The 22,640-nt window shown below is 40.3% G+C and overlaps 1 protein-coding gene and 1 non-coding gene across 5 annotated transcripts in view; both read right to left on the reverse strand.

Moving 5' to 3' along the window:
• Window positions 1-22,640, reverse strand: part of Lrig2 (leucine rich repeats and immunoglobulin like domains 2) — a 61,947-nt gene that overhangs the window by 17,832 nt on the left and 21,475 nt on the right. For all 4 annotated transcript variants that reach the window (XR_008216304.1, XM_052730271.1, XM_052730270.1 and 1 more), the window contains exons 5-12: window positions 22,232-22,375; window positions 21,970-22,113; window positions 21,347-21,490; window positions 21,049-21,192; window positions 13,782-13,862; window positions 11,842-11,913; window positions 11,118-11,186; window positions 599-762 (exon numbers count right to left, since the gene is read on the reverse strand). Coding sequence is in view for 3 of the 4 variants with exons in the window: in XM_052730271.1 (XP_052586231.1) it covers window positions 599-762; window positions 11,118-11,186; window positions 11,842-11,913; window positions 13,782-13,862; window positions 21,049-21,192; window positions 21,347-21,490; window positions 21,970-22,113; window positions 22,232-22,375 (962 nt within the window). In the remaining variant the exon portion in view is untranslated. The remainder of the gene's footprint in view (window positions 1-598; window positions 763-11,117; window positions 11,187-11,841; window positions 11,914-13,781; window positions 13,863-21,048; window positions 21,193-21,346; window positions 21,491-21,969; window positions 22,114-22,231; window positions 22,376-22,640) is intronic.
• On the reverse strand, window positions 22,530-22,634 carry LOC128106825 (small nucleolar RNA U13). Its single transcript, XR_008216870.1, has one exon. It is a non-coding gene; the product is annotated as a small nucleolar RNA U13 (small nucleolar RNA).

The raw sequence follows: 22,640 nt of genomic DNA on the forward strand, positions 1-22,640 counted from the left end.
AGAACTGACAATCCCAAGTGGTCTATTCTTTTACCAAGAAACTACATCCAAAAAATGAAATTGGTGATTATAAAGACATACTGTTATACACTTATAACATTGCTGATGGCCACATAAAGTAATACCTTTTCAAAATTGTTCTTGATGGTTCTTTTCAAAATCTACTAAGTCTTCATATGAAAAAAAAATACATATTGATTCAGAAGTCTTACTTATGAAGTTAATCCTAAAGTTAATAATCCTGAAGTTTTATCCTAAAGTTAATAATTGCCCTCAAATTAAAGCCAACATTCACACTCCCATTAAAGCCAATGAGAAGGGACCATTGAGAGGGACCTTGCATTAAAAAAAATAAGAACAGTGAGGAAAACAATTGTTTATGAAACACTAAGTCAAAGAACACAAAATGTAGCCTGTATTTGCGTAAGTAATCACTGAGTCATGGCTTGGAGAGCTACACCACAGGGACATAAGATGGACTGTCAAAAACCATTTGGGGTGGGTTTTTGTTTGTTTTGTTTTGTTTTTGTTCATTCCCTTTATTTTGTTGTTACGATAGTTAACAGAAATTTAAAAATTTGAAAACAGAAATACAAACCACAGACAAAATCTTTCAGGTCCACATTGAGGATGCTTTGCCCAGCTAACCATTCAGGATGTGCACAGCTTACATTCACAGAATGATGAAAGTTGTTATCCACCAGCCACTGAAGTAGCCACTTCAAATGACAATCACAGAGCAAACTGCTTGTGTTCAGAACACTGCAGAAAGAAAACAAGGAAAAGAACCTTTCATTTTAGCTTTAGTCTTGTTTCTTCCACATAACTTTGCTACGCATTTATGCATTTCTTTATCAAAAAAGTTTATCAATTGTAAGAAAACAAACTCAGACAGTTAGCCTTAGTAATATGTCAGTGTTATGAAAAACATCAAAAAAGAATGAAGGACAAGAGAGCCATTTTTAGATTAAAGACAAGTAAAGAGCCACTGCAATAGCATGAAATGCATACAAGCATGCATGTTTGTTTGTTCTGAGACAGAGTTACTATACTACCCAGGCTGGCCTCAAACTTACAATCTCAGATATACACCATGACACCCACCGACACATGATTCTTGTTTGGGGGTGGGGGTTCTAAACAGGGAGGGATATGCATGTGTGTATATTGTAGTATGTGTATACACATGTGTGTGCTGTCTGCTGGAGATGGGGACTCAGATAGTCTAGGATGGCTTTGAGCTCACTGTGTAGTCAAGGATGACCTGGAACTTCTAGTCCTTTTGCTTCCACCTCTCAAGTGCTGAGTCTACAGCTGTGTAACACCACATCTGGCTTAACACAGTGCTGGGGATGAAACCCAGAGGTTTTCAGGCATGCTAGGAAGCACTTTACCAACTAAGCTGCATCTCCAACCAGGGTGATATTTCTGAAACTGGAAAAATTTGAAGATGAGCAATCTACTAGATACTATAATTTTATAAATGTTAATTTCATTGAGTATGAAAATGATATTGTAGCTATGTAAAAATGTCCCTGTTTTTAGGAAATACATGCCAAGCTACTCAGGAATGAAGTATCATGATGTCTATAATTTTTATTTTAATGTATATGAACATTTTTCCTGTGTGTATGTATATATACTGTGTGTTTGCCTGGTGCTTGAGGAGGTTTGAAGAAGGTATCAGATCCCCTGAAACTGTAGAAAAAGATAGTTGTGAGCTATCATGTGGGTGCTGAGAACCAAACCCGAGTTCTCTGCAAAACCAAAAAGTGTTCTTAACCCCCGAGCCAAGTCTACAGTCCCTCAATGTGTCTCCTCAGCTTTTAAACGTCCTGCAAACAACAAAAGACTTTTACATGTACAACGTATACGTAAAAACTACGTATGTGTAGAGAGTGCAGAAGTGAGAGTGAGAAAAGAAAGAGGGGACTGGGTAAGTTTGTCAGAGGGTTAACAACGAGGACATCCAGGTGGAAGGTGTATGGACAGTCAGGGGCCATCCTTGTATTCCCGAGGTTTAAAATCTTGAAACATTGTGGGCAAAGGCTAATCATCGATTTTGAAGCACTAAAAGAGCTTTATTGTGGGAAGTATATTGTTATTTTCAAATTATTTCATCAAGACTGAAAGCACTTCAGCCCTCTGGCAATGTATACTTTGACTCAGAGTAAGAGCAACTTTAAAAAAAAGTGGTCTATAAGACAGATCCCATTGAAGAATCAGTGCTTTTCTCTCCATGATCCTTTGGCAGAGCAAGCAAACAATTTGGGGAACACCACAACGTATTCTTTGTGCACGACTGAAATGCTCTATTCTTAACCTGATGGGAAGGGAGGTCGTGCCACAGTGCATGTATGGAGGTTCTCTCCTTCCACTGATCTGGGAATCTAACTCAGGTCATCAGCCTGGGAGCCTAGAATGCGCTTTTACCTCTTAACCCACCTACCCAGCCCTTAAAATACTTTTAAGTCTGCACTTATTACAACTTCTATGCTTTCTGGTATTCCTCCTCACACTCTGCCTAAGTACTTTGAGGCTCATGAGAGAGTTACATATAAATTGAAAGAAATTTTTTATTAATACTTTATTATGTAGTATTCATACACTTTGGAGAAAACGACATGGGGTGTGTGTGTACTGTTAGGCTCTTATAGGCACAGTCAGTGTGTGAGGGGTAGAAAGCAAAAGAAAGAGAAGTGAAGGAAACCACTATGAGTTAAATAGTGTATGTGGGCAGTCGCGGTGCTAAAGGCTATTGAAATCTTATGAATTAAATACTCAGCAGCTCAAATTGGCCTTGAATTGAGGTAGTCCTCATGCCTCAGCCTCCCAGTTGCTAAGATTATAGGCCTGAGTCACCACCCTTGCCTGCTAGAGGTTTTCTTTTTTTAAAGGGAGTGAGAGGTAATGCAACTATTATAATTTCAAAACATATATATAATTTGAGGTAAGCATTGTCCGTGTCATGGTTTCTTTTCACAGCAATAAAAACTCTAATTAAGACAGGGGCCCCCATATAAAAAGGGCTCAGAACGTCATAAGCTTACTCTTGCTCACTCTTGCTTTTTGAGTGTATGCCCACTCTCTCTGCCATCTGAGGAAGAGGGGAAAGAGGCCACCTGCAAGCCAGGAAGAGAGCTGGTACAGTGGCATAATCTTCTGGTATCATGATTTTGGACGTCCCAGCCTCAGTAACTGAAATAACCTTTTGTTTAAGCCAAAGGGGGGGGGGGAGGCTCAGGCAGCTGTCAAGACGGTTTGAGTGGGTAAAGATACTTGCCATGAAAGCCTGGTGACCTGAGTTTGATCCCAGAACCCATATATAAAGGTAGAAGGAGAGAACAGAATCTACAAAGTGTCCCAGACCGCCACACTATGCCACAGCATACAAGGCTTTCCCCACCCCCCACACACATCAAGTATACAACATAAAAAATTTTTTAAAAAATCATAAAGGCTAGGGATAGATCAGTGCTACAGCACTTGCCTGGCTCTGGGTTTGAATCTACAGATTACAAGAGAAAAGAAATTTCCAAAGAGTTATCTAAGTGACCCCAAAGCTAAGTCAGAAAGACTTTATATAAAATTTATTTTGAGAAATTTGTGAAAAAGAACACAAGGTTTGAACACCTGACTACATAGGATCACATAAAACTAAAACAGTCCCTATCTATTTAGCCAAAATGAAGGATTTTAAAGGTTACAGAACTTCAGTTTATAATTGTGGTTTGGGGAGGGGTGGTACATGTTCCTGTTCATGTGGGTATGTAAGTGTGTGTATGCATGCACTGGAATTGCACTTTATGAATTAAAAATCTCCCTAGCCCCATACAACTCTTTTGAAGTTAGCTCCTTTAATATCAAGAAGACTTGGTTTTCTTCAATCAAAAACCTGATAAAGTCAAGGAACCCAAAGAATCAGGAGCTTAAACAGGAAGATCAGGAGTTTAAGGCCAGCCTGGTCAATTATAGTAAAGCACTGTGTTTTAAAAACAGATACATAAAATAAAATAAAAAGAGGGCTGGAGGTGTGGCTGGATCAGTGCTAGAGAATATACTTAGCATTGACAAGATCCTACATTCTATCTATCCTGAAGGTGGAAGGCAAAGACAGACAGGGGAACAGTCAGGGACAGATGGCCCTTGGATAACCTTACTTTATGAAAGAAAACATATTTTAACAGTACAGAGGACAATGATTTATATTAATGTTTTCTCAAAACTCTTAGAACAAATTGATTCCATTTAGCCAGCTTGACCACATCAGACTCTTCCCAACTTCCTAATATCTATTCATTTTTTTTTTGGTCTCCATTTTCATTCTGCAGCAACTCCATACTAACACAAAATTACTTTCTCCTCAACTTTACAAATATATCTTTGGGGGCCGGTGAGATGCTCAATAGTTAAAGGTACCTGCTGCCAAACTTGATGACTTGAGTTTAACCCACATGGTAGCAGGAGAGACCCTGTATGCAGTGAACACACAAACCTGAGTAGAAACCCAGATAGAGCAAAATTGTCTGCATCACAGTCAATACTGACAATTCTGAAAAGAAAGCTGTTTTTATCAAACCAACAATAGTAGACTAATCTTTCATACACAGCTTATCCAAGCCATAAATATTTGAAAGCACATGGGTTAATTCTATGTTTCTGAGAGTTATATAAGTACCTGTTATTTTTTCTTGTTTTTTTTTGTTGTTGTTGTTGTTTTGTTTTTTTTTTTTTTGTTTTGGTTTGTTTTGGGTTTTTTCTGGCTTTTTGAGACAGTTTCTCTGTGTGGCCCTGGCTGTCCTGGAACTCACTCTATAGACCAGGCTGACCTCGAACTCAGAGATCTGCCTGCCTCTTCCTCCCAAGTGCTGGAATTAAAGGTGTGTGCCACCACTGCCCAGCTCAGTTTTTTGTTTCTGCTTTCTTTTTTTTTCCTTAAGATAGCTTTAAAAGAACTCTTTAAAGTATTTTATAAATTAACTTGGCAATATCATCTAGAGCAGTGGTTCTTAACTTTCTTAATGCTGTGACCTTTTAATACAGCTCATGTTGTGGTGACCACCAACTATAAAATTATTTTTGCTGCTACTTCAATAACTGTAATTTTGCTACTGTTATGAATCATAATATAAATATTTTTGGAGAGGTTTGCCAAAAGGGTCACAACCCTCAGGTTGAGAACCACTGATCTAGAACTAGACAAATATCACAGGGCTAAATGTGGCTCAGTGGAATAAGGGTTTGCTGTGAAACTATGAGGACCTGCATTTGGATGTCCAGCACCCATGTAAAAGGCAGATGTAGCCTCATGTATCTGTGACCCCAGTTCTCGGGGAGGCAAGAACAGGGAGATTCCCAAGAGCATGCTAGCCAGCCAGATTAGCCCAAATAGAGCTCCAGGATCAGTGAGAGACTCTGGCTAAAATAACAGAGGAACACTCCTGATGTCAGTTTCTGGCCTCTTAATGCACATTCATGTTGTTCACTCTCACAACGCATCGTGTTACATCCACAAAAACAGAAAATTATCAAACATACTTAACATTCATACCTAACGCATACAAACTACTATATAAACAGATACAAACAGAGAAACTACATCTTTCATTCTAAGATTTCAGTCTTAATCAGTAAAACACTAACATAAACTCATTTATTTACTTTTGTTGAGACAAGGTCTCTCTGTAGCTTTGGTTGGTTTGAAACTCACTATGTAGACTAGGCTGGCCTTAAACTCAGAGATTCTCCTGTCCCTGCCTCCCAAAGGCTGTTGTTTTAATTACAAAGCTGTTATTTTTCCTATACTTTACATTTTTTATCTTAATTGGCTGCTGAAAAACGAAGAGAGAGAGATACATATTTACAAATACAGTACATTTCCCTCATCCACAGCTCACTTCCTGTAGTTTCAATCATCTGAGGTCAATGATAAAGAAAAATGTTACATGGAAGAGCACAAAAGTAAACAATTCCTAAATTGCAAATTGTGTGCCATTTTGATTAATGTGATAAAATCTTACGATGTCCCACTCAGGACATAAATTATTCCTTTCTCTAGTACCTCCACACTGTATATGATGCTCACCCATTGATGATTTAATCACCATCTTGATTATCAGATCAAGTGTTAGTGTTACAGTAGCTTGGGTTCAAATAACTCTTCTTTAACTTGTTCAAGTCCCAACCACAAGCGATGAAGAGGAGGCAACAGGGCACAAGACATGGAAGGACAAGGGAACTCTATTATTCTGCAGCAATAGCTTTCTAGTATATATATGGCCTATATATATCTAGTACTATGCAGTGTCAGCACAGGGGACATATTCCTGAAAGATAGGGTGAAACATACATATGTGTGGGAGAGATTGTCAAGCTTAGGGGGCCCTCTGAGGATTTACACACTGTTAATGGTTGTTGGGTGTGGTTGATATTTTATTTGTGCTGAAATGTGGTGATATTTTATTTGTGCTTTGATAAATAAAGCTTGCCTGGAGATCAGGGGGAAAAGGCCAGCCATTTTAAGTAAACAAAGTCAGGCAGCAAACGCCCTTAGTCCGATCACTTAGCAGGCAGGCTCTCTGTGAGTTCAAGGCCACACTAGGGAACAGAGCCAAGCGTGGTGCCACACACCTTTAGTCCCAGTACCAACCATAGAGACCTGGAGGTCTGTACAGACAGTGATGAGGAAGTGAGGTAGCTGGGCTAAGAGCCAATGAGAAGGTAGAAAAGCAAGGCATATAAAGGTGTGGGTAGACAGGAAGTAACTCACATTTGGAAGCTGCAGAGTTGGTGAGGTAAGGTTGGCTGGTGGCTTTCCCTATTCCCCTGATCTCTAAGGCTTTCACCCCTGTATTTGGCTCCGTGTTTTTTATTTAATAAGACCATTTAGGAATTCATCTACAGTTGGGGGATGGAGAGACATCTTCCTCAGTGCTGTAACCACAGGTAAGGTGCCCGTGCTTCTGTAAATAGCCCTAATGAAAGTCACTGGGTCATAAAAATAGAAGGGAGGCTACTTGGGAAGAGGATTAATGGGGAGTAGTGGGGGATAAAAGGATAAAGGTGTTAGGGAATGAATATGATCAAATTATATTACATACATGTATGAAAATGCCATAATGAAACCTATTATGTATAATCAATATATGCTAATAAGTTTTTAGAAACTAAAAAATATTTTTGTCATAACATATCATCTTAGAGAGGTTACAGGGATACTTAGGAGCTATCTGGATATCACCAAAGCCCATCTGGGTAGAGATAAAATAGTACTTCCATCCAGTGTTTTTCAGACTCACACAGCTATTTGGGGATCAGAAAGTCCCAATGGAGGTCAGGTGGCCTGACAGTGAAGCAGCTAAAATGGAATATGGTGTGATGGAGGTGGATAGACAAATGAAGAAGGGGGGATTTTCAGAAAGACACAGCAATATAAGACTCAAGGGAACTAGTGATTAAGAGGAGAAAGAGAAATAGCAATGGGAAGGGAGTGGTCTTAAGAGGAACCAGCATAAGGAGACCTTAAGTTCCTCAAAAGAGGACAATAAAGTTCCAATAATTAAGAAGTAGACAGTTAAGTGGACAAAGGTAGCAGAACATGTTATTGCCAGGGTTTCCAGTGAGGACAGAGAGTTTCTGTAGGAGAAGCAGAATCCAATCAAGAAAACGATTCTACAGAGTACAAAGATATCTATGCCAGGGAGTCAGGAAACAATCCCCACTCACGAAAGAGGCCCAGGAAGACCTCCAGCTGAGCAGGTGCCTCCATAAGAAATGGGTACTCAGTCCTAGCTTTAGAAACTGCACTCAGAGCCGGGCGGTGGTGGCGCACGCCTTTAATCCCAGCACTCGGGAGGCAGAGCCAGGCGGATCTCTGTGAGTTCGAGGCCAGCCTGGGCTACCAAGTGAGTTCCAGGAAAGGTGCAAAGCTACACAGAGAAACCCTGTCTCGAAAAAACCAAAAAAAAAAAAAAAAAAGAAACTGCACTCAGAATCTCTCCTTACCAGCTCCAATGGATGTTTGTCCAGAGCAATGGTTCACCAGTCTGACTCACCATTGGATCCCCGATCAATCAGTCAGGAATGAAGACAAAGTCTTCAAAAGTGTACATTTGGGAGTCCTGGGTGAGAGGTCTGGGGGTCCAATGATGAATCTGATCCTATCCATGCCACAACACCACAACTGTTAAAGGAAAAGTTATTCAATGATACTTGTTAAAGCATGGTGAGGCGGAGTGTATTCAAGACCATCTCCCAGGCACAGATCACTGCAATGAGATTTTACAACAGAGGAAAGAAGCTGGGCTCAATTGCAATTACAGCCAACAACAAAAAGGAATTTTTAGCCAAAAAAAGAAAGAGGGGTGAGAATCAGTGGATGGTACATTACTAAGCAAAAGCCTCAGAACTGAGGAGGATTCCGGCTAAAACAATCTAGAAAGCTTCCTGCTACAGGCAGGCCAGAGTAGCCAGACATCACCTGGGGATGGTACAGAAGGGAAAACTTGATCAATTATCTAGGGTATCTAAGGATACTCAGGGATGTACATGGGAGAATCCTTGCTAAACTTTCAGATTCAGCAAGGTTTTAGATTAGACAGGCTGGGTCGGAGTTATGCATAGCTTTAATCCCAGCACTTAGGAGGCAGAAGCAGTGGAATCTCTGTGAGTTCAAGACACCTTACCAAACTACATGCCTAACCCTTATTGTTTAATTCTGTGTCTTCTTCAGAATAATCTTTCTTAATACAATATGAGGTATGAACAGAGACCATGGGGGCTGGAGAGATGGCTCAGAACTTAAGAGCACTGGCTGCCCTTCCAGGGGACCCAGGTTCTATCCCCAGCACCCACATGGCAGCTCACAACTGTCTGTAGCTCTGATTCTGGGGGATCAGGCACCCCAACACAGACATATGTGTAGGCAAAACACCAAAGCACATAAAATAAAAATAAACTATTAAAAGAGAGAGAGACCATGATCCAATTCAGTACACAATGGATGATGAATGAAGTCTTTATAAACAAATTATTTCACTATATCTTCACATGATCCTAGGGAACCACTACTCCAATTCTGAAAAGGAACAGAGACTCCAGCTAAGCAGTTTGTCTATTGTGACAAGCTGTAAGGAATGGAGTAAATCTCAATCTGGGTAAGAACCAGTTTTTAAATTTTCCAACCTATTACAAATCAGTACTTTAAAATAAATTTGTTTAGATTTTTATTTACCATATATGTGTATAAAGATGTTGGGGGGGCAGTTAGCATACACACATGCCACATTCTTTTGGGAGTGGGGGGATGACAGGATCTCTCTACATAATCCTGACTGTCCTGGAACTCACTCTGTAGACCAGACTGGTATGGAATTCATAGAGATCCACCTGCCTCTGCCTCCCCAGCGCTGGGATTAAAAGCGTGCACCACCATGCCCGGCTACATGCCATGCACTTATGTGGAAGTCAGAGGACAACTAGTAAGAGTCAGGTCTTCCATCATGTGGGTCCTGGGATCAAACTCAAGATTGTGAGGCTTGAAGGCAAGCACCATTATCCACTGAACCATGTCACTGTTCCAAAACTAAGACTTTTAAAAACTACTATAAAGGTGTCCTAATTGTATGTAATTGTTGTAAAAATTCCTACAAGCTTTCTCTTCATTTTTATTACTGTCTTGTCATGAACTGATTCTACTGCATGCCCTTTGAAGAGCCCCTAATCACAGCATTTAAAATACTGATTTTCCAACACCACAGTTTCAATTGGTAACAATTCCCAGCTAACTTCCTTCACTCAGAAAAATCTCTAAACTAATAAAACCAATTTTAGGGGCTAAAGAGATGACTCAGCAGTTAAGAACTCTTACTGCTCTTACAGAGGACCTGAACTTGTTGCCCAGCACCCCAAGGCATCTCACAACCACCTGTAACTCCAGTTCCAGAGGAGCTGATGCCTTCTTCTGACCTCCTTGAACTCATATGTGCATGCATGTGGTGCACTTACACTCAGGCACATACACATACATTTTTTAAAAAGGCAATTTTTAAAAATTATATAGAAGGTGTTGGAGAATTGGCTCAGTGGTTAAAAGCACTGCTCTTTCAGGATCTGGGTTCAGTTCCTAGCACCCACATGGCAGTTCACAACTGTCTGTAACATCAATTCCAGAGGATCTGACACCCTCTTCTGGACTCCACAGGCACCAGACACGTACATGGTACACAGACATATATGTAAGCAAAACAACATATACATTTAAAAATTTGCTTTAAAAATTATATGTGAAAAAAATATAAAACATGGGTTGGGGATTTAGCTCAGTGGTAGAGCGCTTGCCTAGCAAGCACAAGGTCCTGGGTTCAGTCCTCAGCTCTGGGGGCGGGGGGGATATATAAACACTACTTTTTTTTACTGTAACATTTAAAGTTTTAACCATTTTAGTAGTTTAAACACATTAAAATTAACACAAAATTCGAGACCAATTTCATAAAATAAAAGAACAAAATCAACAGCTACCCACCTTAACCCAATCACAGAGTAAGAACTGGAGACACATTTCTGATAGTCCAGAAAGTACAGTACACATCCGAGCCCAGGAGTGGTGCTAAGGACTCCTACTTACGAGCACATCAGCACACAGGTGGTAGCACACACACTTGACTATTCAGTGCTGGGTATCTCTACATGACACCACCACTGAAACAACACCATGTTAACACTTATATAGCTCTTGCTTAAATCACATGCTTCTGAAAACATCTGAGTCGCCTTCTTTTCTTTTCAGACAATGAGGGGCTGGAGAGATGGCTTAGTGATTAAGAACACTGTCTGCTCTACCTAAAGACCCAGGTTCGGGGTTGGGGATTTAGCTCAGTGGCAGAGCGCTTGCCTAGCAAGCACAAGGCCCTGGGTTTGATCCTCAGCTCTGGAAAAAAATAAAAAATAAAAAAATAAAGACCCAGTTCAATTCCCAGCACCCACATAACGGTTCACGATCATCTGTAACTCCAGTTGCAGAGGATCTGATGACCTCCCCTGGCCTCCATCTGCACCAGGTGTGGTGTACTTCACATACAATAAGCACTAACAATTAAAAGAGAAAAAAAGTTACTTACAGCTCCTTTAAGTGAGTCTGAGAAAAAGCATTTTCTTGGATAGACATTATAGCATTGTTGTTCAAATCTCTGAAATCAAGAGAAATGCAACATCAGTAATTATATCTATAGTGAAGCTACATAAATGCTTATGAACACCTCCCGGAGACAGCAAAATTTGTTTTGTTTTGAGGCAGCCTCTGTATGCAATCCTGTCTGGCTTTAAACTTGCTATGTAGACCAGGCTGGCCTCAAACTCACAAAGATTTGCCTGTCTCTGCTTCCTGAGGACTAGGATTAAAGGTAGGCACCATCACACCCAGCACAAAGATTATGCAGAGTATAGCTGGAGGTTTTCCTGTGTCCCGTCCAGTCCTGCAGCCACTCAGACCCAAGTAAACACACAGAGGCGTATATTATTTACAAACTGTATAGTCTATGGCAGGCCTCTTGCTAGCTAGTTATTATATCTTAAATTAACCCATAACTATTAATCTATGTATTGCCACATGTTCCATGGTTTTATCTGCATCCCATTACATGGTGTTCCTTGGGTGGTTGGCTCACATCTATTCCCTCCTTCCTTTCTTCTTCCTGTCTATCTGCTTGTATTTCCTGCCTGCCTCTAAGCTGCCTTGCCATAGGCCAATACAGCTTTATTTATCAACCAATCAGAGCAACACATATTCAGAGTACAGAAAGACATCCCACAGCAGCAGTGAGTAAATATATATGAAATACTTACAAATACTCAAGGGATTCAAGACCAATGAATGCTTTCTGTGTAATTGACTTAATCTGGTTTCCTTGCAAGACTCTGAAATAAAATTAAATTCATTAAATATTTATCTATACAAGCTATACTTAAGTTAAAAGTTTATAGTGTGGTATTATTAACACATTTTTAATTATGTCCCTGCGTGTAGATAGTGGGGGAGAGGTATGTTCATGTAAGTGCTGTGCCTGTGGAGACCAGAAGAGGACATCAGACCCTCTGAAGTAGAAGTTACAAGTGGTTATGAGCCACCTACTATGAGTGCTGAGAACCAAACTCAGGTTCTCTGGAAGAACAGAAAGCATTCTTAACCTCTGAGCTTTATTGAGACACAACTGAGGAGGGGGGAAATTATATACACTGAACTATAGCTTAGTGAAAGCAAGCATTTTTAAGAAAGTTATGAACTTACTAATTAATGCAAAGTACAACACAAAAGCTTCTGTTGAGATTTCAGAGCTCCTCTAAACAGCCATCCTAACCACTAAAGTAATTTGCTGATGCTACATAAGGTTAAATTCCCCATTTCTCTCCTTAATAAAAGATGGTCAGATTAAAGACATTTGGACAAGCATAAATCTTTGGTGAAATCCTTCTTATAGGGGATGTAAAATGCTTTATGGAAGAATATTTTCTCCTATTATTAGACATATTCCCCATATATCTCACATGATTAAACACAATACCAACTCAACTACATTTTCTCAAAGCTCTTCTCTTACTTGAATGGAAAACTCTATTCTGTAACTTATTTAAATCCCACAGGGTTGAGAGCGTACACTTATAGTCACTATGGAAATCAGTATGGAGGGTTCTTCAAAAACTGAAAATAAAACTACCATATGGCCCAGCTAAACTACTGGTAAATACATACCTGAAGGACTCTAAGTCAATATGCCACAGCCTAGGTGTCCACTAAAACATGGATGGATAATGAAAAGATAGCACATCCATACAACAGAATTTTATGCAGCCATAAAGAAAAATTAAGTTATTAAATTTGTAGGAAAATGGATACAGCCAAACATTTTCTCTCATAAGCAGAACCTAGATTTAGAATTATATTAGTGTGTGATATATGTGTTTTTTGTTTGTTTGTTTTGTTTTTCGAGACAGGGTTTCTCTGTGTAGTTTTGCGCCTTTCCTGGAACTCACTTTGTAGACCAGGCTGGCCTCGAACTCACAGAGATCCGCCTGCCTCTGCCTCCCGAGTGCTGGGATTAAAGGTGTGCACCACCACTGCCCTGCCATATATGTGTTTGTAGGTCATGAAACTAGGAAAGGGATCACGAGAGGGGAGAAAGAGATCTTGAGGGTGGTAGGAAACAGAGAATGATGCATAAGTCAAAAGAAAGCAGAAAGAACTACCTGGATGTAAAAAGGGAACCAACCCAAGCAGGGAGGAAATGGAAAGAGAACAGTAAGGGAGGGGAATGAATGAGAACAAAGAATAATGAAACATATGGATGAACACGCTGGGATAAAACCTATCTCTTACAGTGCTAACCTGAAACTAAGAAATAAAAAACTTGGTCGCTGGGCGGTGGTGGCGCACGCCTTTAATCCCAGCACTCGGGAGGCAGAGGCAGGCGGATCTCTGTGAGTTCAAGGTCAGCTGGTCTCCAAAGTGAGTTCCAGGAAAGGTGCAATGCTACACAGAGAAACCCTGTCTCGAAAAAATAAATAAATAAATAAATATAAATTAAAAACTTAATTTCCATAGCAATATAAATAAAAAGTGCCTAAACACAACAAACTATTTGACAAACAAACAAACAAAGCTCCTTCCTTTGGGAGACAGTAGGAAGGCTCAGATTTTCTGGACATAAAATAAACATTATCCAATAATATTTACAACTACTCCTTGCAAAGATATCTATTAGATATATACAAACACCACGGATACATACAATTTAGTGAGACTTTTGAGTCCAGCAAAGGCTTCACTAGCATCTTCTATGGCCCATGAAATTTCATTGTTTCTCAAATCTCTGAAAGTGTCAGGGAGAAAAAGTTGTTAGCCAATATGAACACTACTCAGCATCCTGGTGTGGCAGCGTAAAGGGACACATGCTAATTTTGATTCTTATTTTAACAATTATTTATGGTGAAGACTCAGTCTTGCTTTTGAAAGAAATCTTTGTGATAAACACAGAAGAATTGATATATTAAGCAGGGGTAATGGCACATGCCTTTAGTCCTAGCACTCAGGAGGCAGAGGCAGGAGGATCTCTGTGAGTTCAAGGCAGCCTGATCTACATAGTGAATTCCAGGACAGCCAGAACTTCATAAAGAAACCCTGTCTCAAAAATAAATAAATAAGAACAAATAAATGAATAAATAAAAAAATAAGCCAATTAACCTGCTTATATTACTAATCTTCCGAGTTAACCATATCTAACGATACTAGCCTATTAAAAATTGTAGATGGGGTCCTACAAAAAGGAGGGTTCCAAGATAAAGAAGATAGATACAGCTTACAAATGTAATTTTAGACTCATGGGATTTCTGGGTGTTCCAAGCCTTCCTCTAGGCCCTTAAACTTAAAATAGCTCAAAGAGTAATACCAACACAGAGCTTCACAGCTCAAGAGCAAGCCAACATTCCTCTTGGGAAGGAAAAATGGTATGCCCAGGTGCTAGTGTAGTCACTGTGTTTTCTTGAAAAGTATGGTCTTTTAAAATCCACTATGCCATTCTCAGAGGAATTACAATTGTATACATCATGTAATGACAAAATATCAGTTATATTAAAAATATTTAATCACAGGCTGCAGAGATGGCTCAGCAGTTGGCAAGAGTTTCCACCTAAAACCTGAGTAAAAAGATACTAAAACGGAGCTAAAAACAGCTTCTAGTTGTCTCTTTCAAGTTAGTGGCAGCCTGCGTGTTTGAGCTACTATGGCGGGTTCCTGGCGTGCACGCTCAACCTGCAGTATGGCACGAATGAGGCCTCTGCAACTGGCACATTAAGCTGTGTGGTAGATTTAGCCATTACTAGTACAAAACAAAACAAAAAGAGGTTTCGGGGCTACACGCTGCTTGGATAAAAGCATAGACCCACGTTGGCTCCCAGAGCTGGTGGTAAACATACCACTGCCATGTTGGGAAGCTGAGGTGGGCGGGGCCAGCAGCCACAGCGCCATTTCAGTCTTAGAATGCTGCAGTTTAAAGCAATAGGTTCAAGGTAATATAAAAAATAAGCCACGTAAAGATGGCTATCACGCAGAAAATCTGGATTATGTTCTCTTTGATATTCATAACTGAAGAAAAACATCTGATCATAAAAGCTGTTGAGTTAAACCAATATGGATATTTTAAAGGTACCGTGACTTAAAAATTTGGATGTAAGGATATGTTGCTTTGGAAAGGAGGCTCTGCTTTTGTTTCCACAGAAAGCCAGAGGCTATGGATTTGCTCCAGATTAAGACACATCAGGTTTGACCAGCCAAGACCCCCTGAAAGGTCTCTGATGACACCAAGGCCCAGATGATCCAACATCCAGAACCATTTCAAGACAACTGGCTCAGATGATACACCCTCTAGACTACTCCATAATCCTAAAATTTTCTTTGTGTCCCCATAAGATACAGCACCCCCCTCCAGCAGGAAGTAGTAAGAGAAACTACACCCAAATTCCCAAATATACCAAGCTGGCTTTGGAGATGTGTAAAAGTTAAAACCTTCCTTTTAAAAAAAAGAAAAGAAAAGAAAAGAAAAAAGGGGAAGTGCTGTGGGATGGTCTGTATGTCAAATGCTCTGATTGGTCAATAAATAAAACACTGATTGGCCAGTAGCCAGGCAGGAAGTATAGGCAGGACTAACAAAGAGGAGAATTGAGACACCAGGAAGGAGGAGGGAGTCACTGCCAGCCACCACCATGACAAGCAGCATGTGAATACGCCAGTAAGCCACGAGCCACGTGGCAAGGTATAGATTTAGTACTGCTGCGCATCCAGAAGTACTAAGTTTAATTCCCAGCCACCACATGGTGGCTCACAACCATCTCTAATGAGATCTGTTACTTTCTTCTGGCCTGCAGGCATACATGCAGGCAGAAAACTATATACATAATAAATAAGCAAAACTTTAAAAAATATATTTAATCACTTGCTTCCTAAAGTCATCTTATACTAGACTAGGGCACACACTTTCTGATTTACAAGATTATATAAAGTTGTATGGATGCCAAGAGGCTTCTTCTTGCTTAGCCTTCTTCAAGTAAAATGCTAACACAGCTCATTTTCATTTACTATCACTTCTTCAGAATATTCCCCTCCTCCACAGCAGAAAATAAATAGAAATGATTCACCCAGAGAGGCATTATTGGCTCATGCCAATAATCCCAGGACTTAGGAGACTAAGACAGGAAGATGCAAAGTTCAAAGCCAGCCTGGGTAACACAGCAGGACCTTGTCTCAAGAGACAAAAAAATAAAATAAAAGGAAATAAAAGGAAACATAATCAGTGAGGTACAGAGGCAGAAGTAAGCAGATCTCTCTGATTTTAAGGTCAGCTTGGTCTACATATACAGGTATATTTTTGTATGTATGTATATGTAGTGGTTTGAATGAGAACTGGCCCCCAAGGCTCCTACAGATGAATGCTTGATCCTCAGTTAGTAGAACTATTTGGGAAGGATTAGGGGGTGTGGCTTTGTTTGAGGAGGTGTGTCACTGGGGATGGACTTTGAGGTTCCAAAACCCCAGGTCAGGTTCAGTCTTGTTCGCTTTGTCTCCATTTTGTAAGCTCTCAACTACTGGGTCAGTGCCATGTCTGCCTGCCTGCTACCTACATGCTCCCTGCCTTGATGGTTATGGACTAACCCTCTGAAACTGTAACCAAGTCTCCAATTAAATGCTTCTTTTTATAAGTTGCTTTGGTCATAGTGTTTCATCACAGCAGTAGAACGAAGACAGAAATTGGTATTGGGGACTGGGGTATTGCTGTGACAGTCTGACCATACTGTTACTTACAGAAATATGGAAGAATCTGGGACTTTGAATTAGGAAAGCAGTTGAATGCTGTAAGTAGGGCTTAACTGGGCCGTCCTAGTAGGAGTATGGAAGGCAGCAGTGCTGACAGCAATGTGGCCTATGGAGGCCTAGCTCAAAAGGTTTCAGGAGAAGAATATTAGAGACCACTCATGTGATATGTTGGCAAAGAATGTGGCTGCTTTCTGCCCTTTGTTCAAAAAATCTGCCAAAGACTAAATTGAAGAGGTTTGGACAAATGTCATTGGCAGAGATTTCAAAGCAGTCTAGCACTGACTGTGTTATGTGGTTATCAGTGATGATGGTTACACAGATCTACAATTAAAAGGAGCCATAGATGCAAAAAGAAATACAAAATATACAGTTTTGGGGGCGAAAGACCAACAGGAAATGTAATGTTGGAGCCAAGCAAGCCCTATGCTCACAGAGATGGGAAGTTTAAAGAAAGGTCTGATGCTAAATGGAATAAAGGGAATGTTACCTCTGGGCAAAATCCAACTTAGCTAATCCTACAACTTGTAAAAAGGCAAGTTTATATCCCAAAGGAAATACCACCAAGTCAAAGTTTATGCAAATATAAGTCATGGAAGGGACCAGGTTTTAGCCCAGGCAGCAGAACTTGGCACTTCTGCCAACATGGTTCTGGTTTGATCAAGGATATAAAAAAGGGGTTGTAGAATAATTCCTCAGCAGTTAAGGAAAGACGCCAGGGCAAAGTGTGGTAAGGGAGTCCCTGCATGGTGACCCAAAGAAGTCATTTCATGAAGCTATGAAGGTGAAGCCTGGGTAATTACATTGGAGATCCCAAGATGTCAGAGATGCCAGAACCTTGGATACCTGTCAAGGAGAGCTACAGACAGGGTGTGGAACCAGTCCAAGAGAGAGAAGTGTGTTGCAGTCAACAAAGCTGGAAAAAAAAAAAAAAGGATATAAAAAGCCATCTAATAAGTCAAGACACTGGGCACAGAGATAGAAAATTTGGAGTTTTCCCTGCTAGGTTTTGGTCCTGCTTTGGTCTAGTGTTTCCTCACCATGCTCCCTTTTCTCCCTTTTGGAATGGTAATGTATGTCCTGTGTCATTGTATGTTGGAAATATGTGATTTGATTTTTTATTTTACAGGGGATTACAATTAGAAGATTGCCTTGAGTCTTGGAAGAGACTTTAGTCTTTTAAATAGTGTTGAGGCTATGAAAGACGATGGGGACTTTTAAAGTTGAACCGAATGCATTTTTCATTATGATATGGCTACAAGCCTATAGGGCCAGGAGGTGGAATGTGGTGGTTTGAATGAGACTGGCTCCCATAGATTTATGTTTGAATGATTGATCTCCAGTTAGGAGAACTGTTTGGGAAGGACTGTGCTGGGTCCCTGCTGGAACAAGTGTGTCCTTGCTGGAGAGGGTGTGGCTTTGTTAGAGGAGGTGTGTCAGCAGGCGTAGGTTTTGAGGTTTCAAAAGCCCACAACAGACCTAGCCTTTCTGTCTGCTGCCTGATGATCAGGATGTAAGCTCTCAGCCACTGCTCCTACCTGCTGCCACGCTCCCTGCTAGGATGCTCATGGACTAACCCTCTGAAACTGTAAGCAAGGCCCAATTAAATGCTTTCCTTTATAAGAGCTGCCTTGGACATAGTGTCTCTTCACAGCAACAGAACTAAGTAACTAAGTATAATAGTAACTAGACAGCGTGTATCCTAAGTATTTTTCTTATATTCATTGTGTCTCCTTCTCATTGGTGGTTAGGTCCCAAAGTTTGGAGCCTATCTCTTTCCTGAAACCATTTATTAATTTTGAATGTGATAATCTCAAGAATTCTAATAAATAGGCATTAAGAATCCAAATTATGAGAACAGGGCCCCTAAGAAGGGACAAAAGCCATTTTTAGGGGGAAGGGATAGAACCCATTAGATACAAGAGTAGAAGGGGAAAACAAAAGTGAAAAAGTTTACATGGGAAAGGAAGCAGTGGAGTAGGGGAAGAAGAGGAGAGGAAGGAGAGGAAAGGGTGGGAAAGAGTCAATTAAAGCTACGGATATGGAAAAAACCTCTACCCCTAGGAAAACCTGATACTTGGTAAGCTAATTAAAAAAATAAAATTTCAAAAGAAAACAGAGTTTTAATGGCGGTACCATGCACGAGAGAATAAAGCTGCTACCAGAAGCCATATGATGTTAAATGAGAACCCCAGGGCGAGGATGGGCTGCCTCCCTACAAGTGATTAGACAGAAAGGCCCCAAATGCCCCCAAAACAATACAGGCGATTGCTACTGCCGTTGGCTGCCCACCAGAACTAGATGGTAAGACACAACTGCTGAAGGTACCACATGCTTTGGTCTCAGGACACAGGAATCACACTAGAACTAGGCTGAAAGCTTCCTTCCTGCTGACTAGTCTCACAGTGCTGAAGTATTGTTATCAACAGTCTTACTCAGCCGTGGACTCTGTGTAACACTACTGACTTGAAAGGAAAGATGTACCTACTGGTATTAACATCAACACGCCTATTATCCAACCACTTTGTGATTGTACTTGAGGCTTGCTCCATAAACATGGTCAAAAGTCCATGGCTAGGAAAGGCGTGGGCCCTAGGGAGGAAGCAATTGCTATTATTTTCCTAATGAGCATGATGTGCCCAACATCTGACTTCTAAATAATTGAATATGATTATTGATGACAGTTTTGATCAGAGAAGCTTCTTTTTGGAGAGGGCCACCAGTTAACTGCAGAGACTCATAACTGGTCAAAGTGAAGAGGACAGAGTATTTAAGACTCAGCCATAGGGGCTGGAGAGATGGCTCAGATGTTAGGAGCACTAGCTGCTGTTCCGGAGGTCCTGAGTTCAATTCCCAGCAACCACATGGTGGTTCACAACCATCTAGAATGAGAGCTGGTGTGCAGGCATATCTTCAGGCAGAATACTGTATACATAATGAATAAATAAATCTTTAAAAAGACATAGCATAACAATCTTAAACTCCCAGAAGCTGTGATTACCTATGTAAAACGAGGCCCATCTCCTGGGAGAAAACCAGTTGTCAGAAGGGTTATTGTTGTTCTATACCTCACCCCATCCCACCCAACCCCTGGCCTCCTGAGCAGGTCCTGGCTTTTCCTCATCCTCTTCTACAGTACCTGGTAGACCAGAGCTATGATGAAAAACACAAACCTCATGTGCTACTAGTGCAATAAAGTGAAGGCTGTCTGCCCAGATACGTAATTTATATAAGAAAATAAATTTCATAAAGGGAAAAAAAAAGATAAAGCCCATCAACATTCTTTAATGGAGGAAGAAGGGGCTCACAAGGCCCCACACCTCACTGAGGAGTTACACAGTTAATGGGGGAGGGAAGAAATACTTTCTTCAACCTTATGGCCACTGGTACCCGAGCCAGACTCCTATAAGCAATCTTAATGAAACTCATCAGTAGTGCTTCTGTCGATTGATTACTGGCCTTGTGTATGCTAGGGGAGTATTCCCCTGAACAAGGCCAATAATCAATCAACAGTAGCAGCACCAAATGTAGTAGCACAAACGCATGCGCGCATACGCGCGCGCACACACACACACACACACACACACACACACACACACACACACCATTTAACCAGGCATGATAATACATATCTATAATCCCTGTACCTGTAAGGCAGAGCTAAGAGTTCAAGCCCAACCTAAGCTACACATTGAAATCTTGTCACCAAAAAGAAAAAAGGGGTTAGTTTCCTTGGGGCAAAGCATGAAGATGTAGCTCATAGTGCTGGCCTAGTATGGTCAAGTTTTAATCCACAGCACTGCCCCCAAAGACCCAAACACACACACACACACACACACACACACACATGCAGCAAACTCCTAACAGTGTAGTAGTATAGACCGCTACCACTCCACAGCTACATCCTTCCAGACAAAGCCAGGCGTTCTGGTACACTATCCATCAAGAGAATAAGCAGATGACTGCATTCTAACACTGTCAACTGACCTGGAGAGGCTTTGCTGTTAGGAGATTAGTCAGAATTAAAGTATAAATTGCTCTAAGGTGTACTTATGGGATAGAGAACAAAAGAAACACAAAATGCTAACATATATCCATTTTCACATTGATTAATTATTTTCATTAATTTGCTTAGTTTCATTCTGAAACAAATTAAAAAAAAAAAAAGCAAAAAAAAAAAATTAAAAACTTACAGTGTTTGAAGATTGGAAAGAAACCTAAATACACCATCAGCAATATGAGTGACTCTATTGTCCCCTAAATTCAATTTCTCTAGGAAACTCAAACCCACAAAGGCAGATTCATCAAGGCGGGTCAGCTGGTTATAGGACAAATCCCTGAAAAACAAGAAACACTGAAAGTCAAAAAATTATTGTATTTAGCCCAACCTACAAATTTTACTCCATTGACATGCTAAGTTTAGTGTTTCTAACAAAGACTGAGGAAACAGAGATCTCATGACAACCATGAGCGTAATTCCTCCACACTTACAGTTCAGACAGCCTCTGGCAGAACTCCCATGCGTCAGGGCTGATTCTTTCGATAGCATTCTGGCTCATATAGAGCTGCTGTAACATTCGCAAGCCATACAGCCACCCTTTGTTCACTCCTGTGAGGTTATTATGTTCCAGCTCTCTGTACAATTACAGAGAGAAGTGAGTAACTCAAACAAGGCGTTCAATACCACGACTGTAAATCTCCATTAAATGCTTTGACAGACACGTTTGCTAATCTCTAGTGACCCAAGAAACTTAAGATCTAGCCCTAAAGGGACTAAGTAGCTACAAAACCAACACATCAAGTAGTACAAGATTCCTGATTCAGATAAATTCTGGTAACTTTGAGTCAAAACAATATAATTTATTTTTAGATTGAAAAGTTTAATAACAAAATACAAAATAACAAAAATACCAGTTAACTAAAAAAACTTAAAAGTCCATACGAAAGCAAGGTGTGTAGCATGTGTAAGGCCCTGGGTTCAATCTTGGAGGGGAGGAGGAGAAGAAAGTAAAGGTTGTTTGCCTTTTACCTCACATCAGGAAAACCGTGTATCTGTTAACGAACATTAAAAGCCCAGAAAGAGTCCTCCCAACTCTCCCTCTCCTAGTACTTACAATTCTTCCATATTATTCAAGCCAAAAAATGCTCCATCTTTGAGTTTGCTAATTCCATTCCGTTGCATTTTCAATGAGCGTAAGGAATCAAGCCCTTGGAAGGTAAGGCCTTCTACAATTTTAATCCTGTTTCTTTTCAGTTCCCTTAAACAAAAAATTTTACAGTTAGAAAATTGGCTGAGTTACTCTAACAGTAACTTAAAAAGAAAAACTACTGTAAAAGAAAACTTGTCTCTTACAATCCATCCATTTTGTTACTCACAAGAACTGGAGATGAGGCAGCTTGAAGACTTTAGGTGGAATCATGCTAATTCGGTTCCGGTTTAATTTTACCACTAATAAAGAACCTGATAGGTTGTCAAAGCAACCAGCCTCCAAGGTGGTTATCCTATTATTACTCAAATTCCTAAAATGACAAGGTAGCAGCAAAAGAAAAGAAACAGTGATAACTAACCAATGTCTGTAACTCTGGCTCCAATTCCATCAATTAACTATACACATTTTGACAAAACATTAGACTGCTATCTCCCCAGCCCCCCAAATCAGGCTGTTTATTTTCATGTCAGACAAAAGTCATGTGCCAAGGTTGCAACAACGTCATGGGAGGCACATATCATGCAAAGGCATGAATACCCAATCATCATGCTTATGAATCAAAAAAGAATCTTAAC

This window comes from Peromyscus californicus, unplaced genomic scaffold (genome assembly GCF_007827085.1).
Source record: "Peromyscus californicus insignis strain IS unplaced genomic scaffold, ASM782708v3 Scaffold_9__1_contigs__length_137607984, whole genome shotgun sequence".
In the NCBI taxonomy this organism is placed as follows: Eukaryota; Metazoa; Chordata; class Mammalia; order Rodentia; family Cricetidae; genus Peromyscus; species Peromyscus californicus.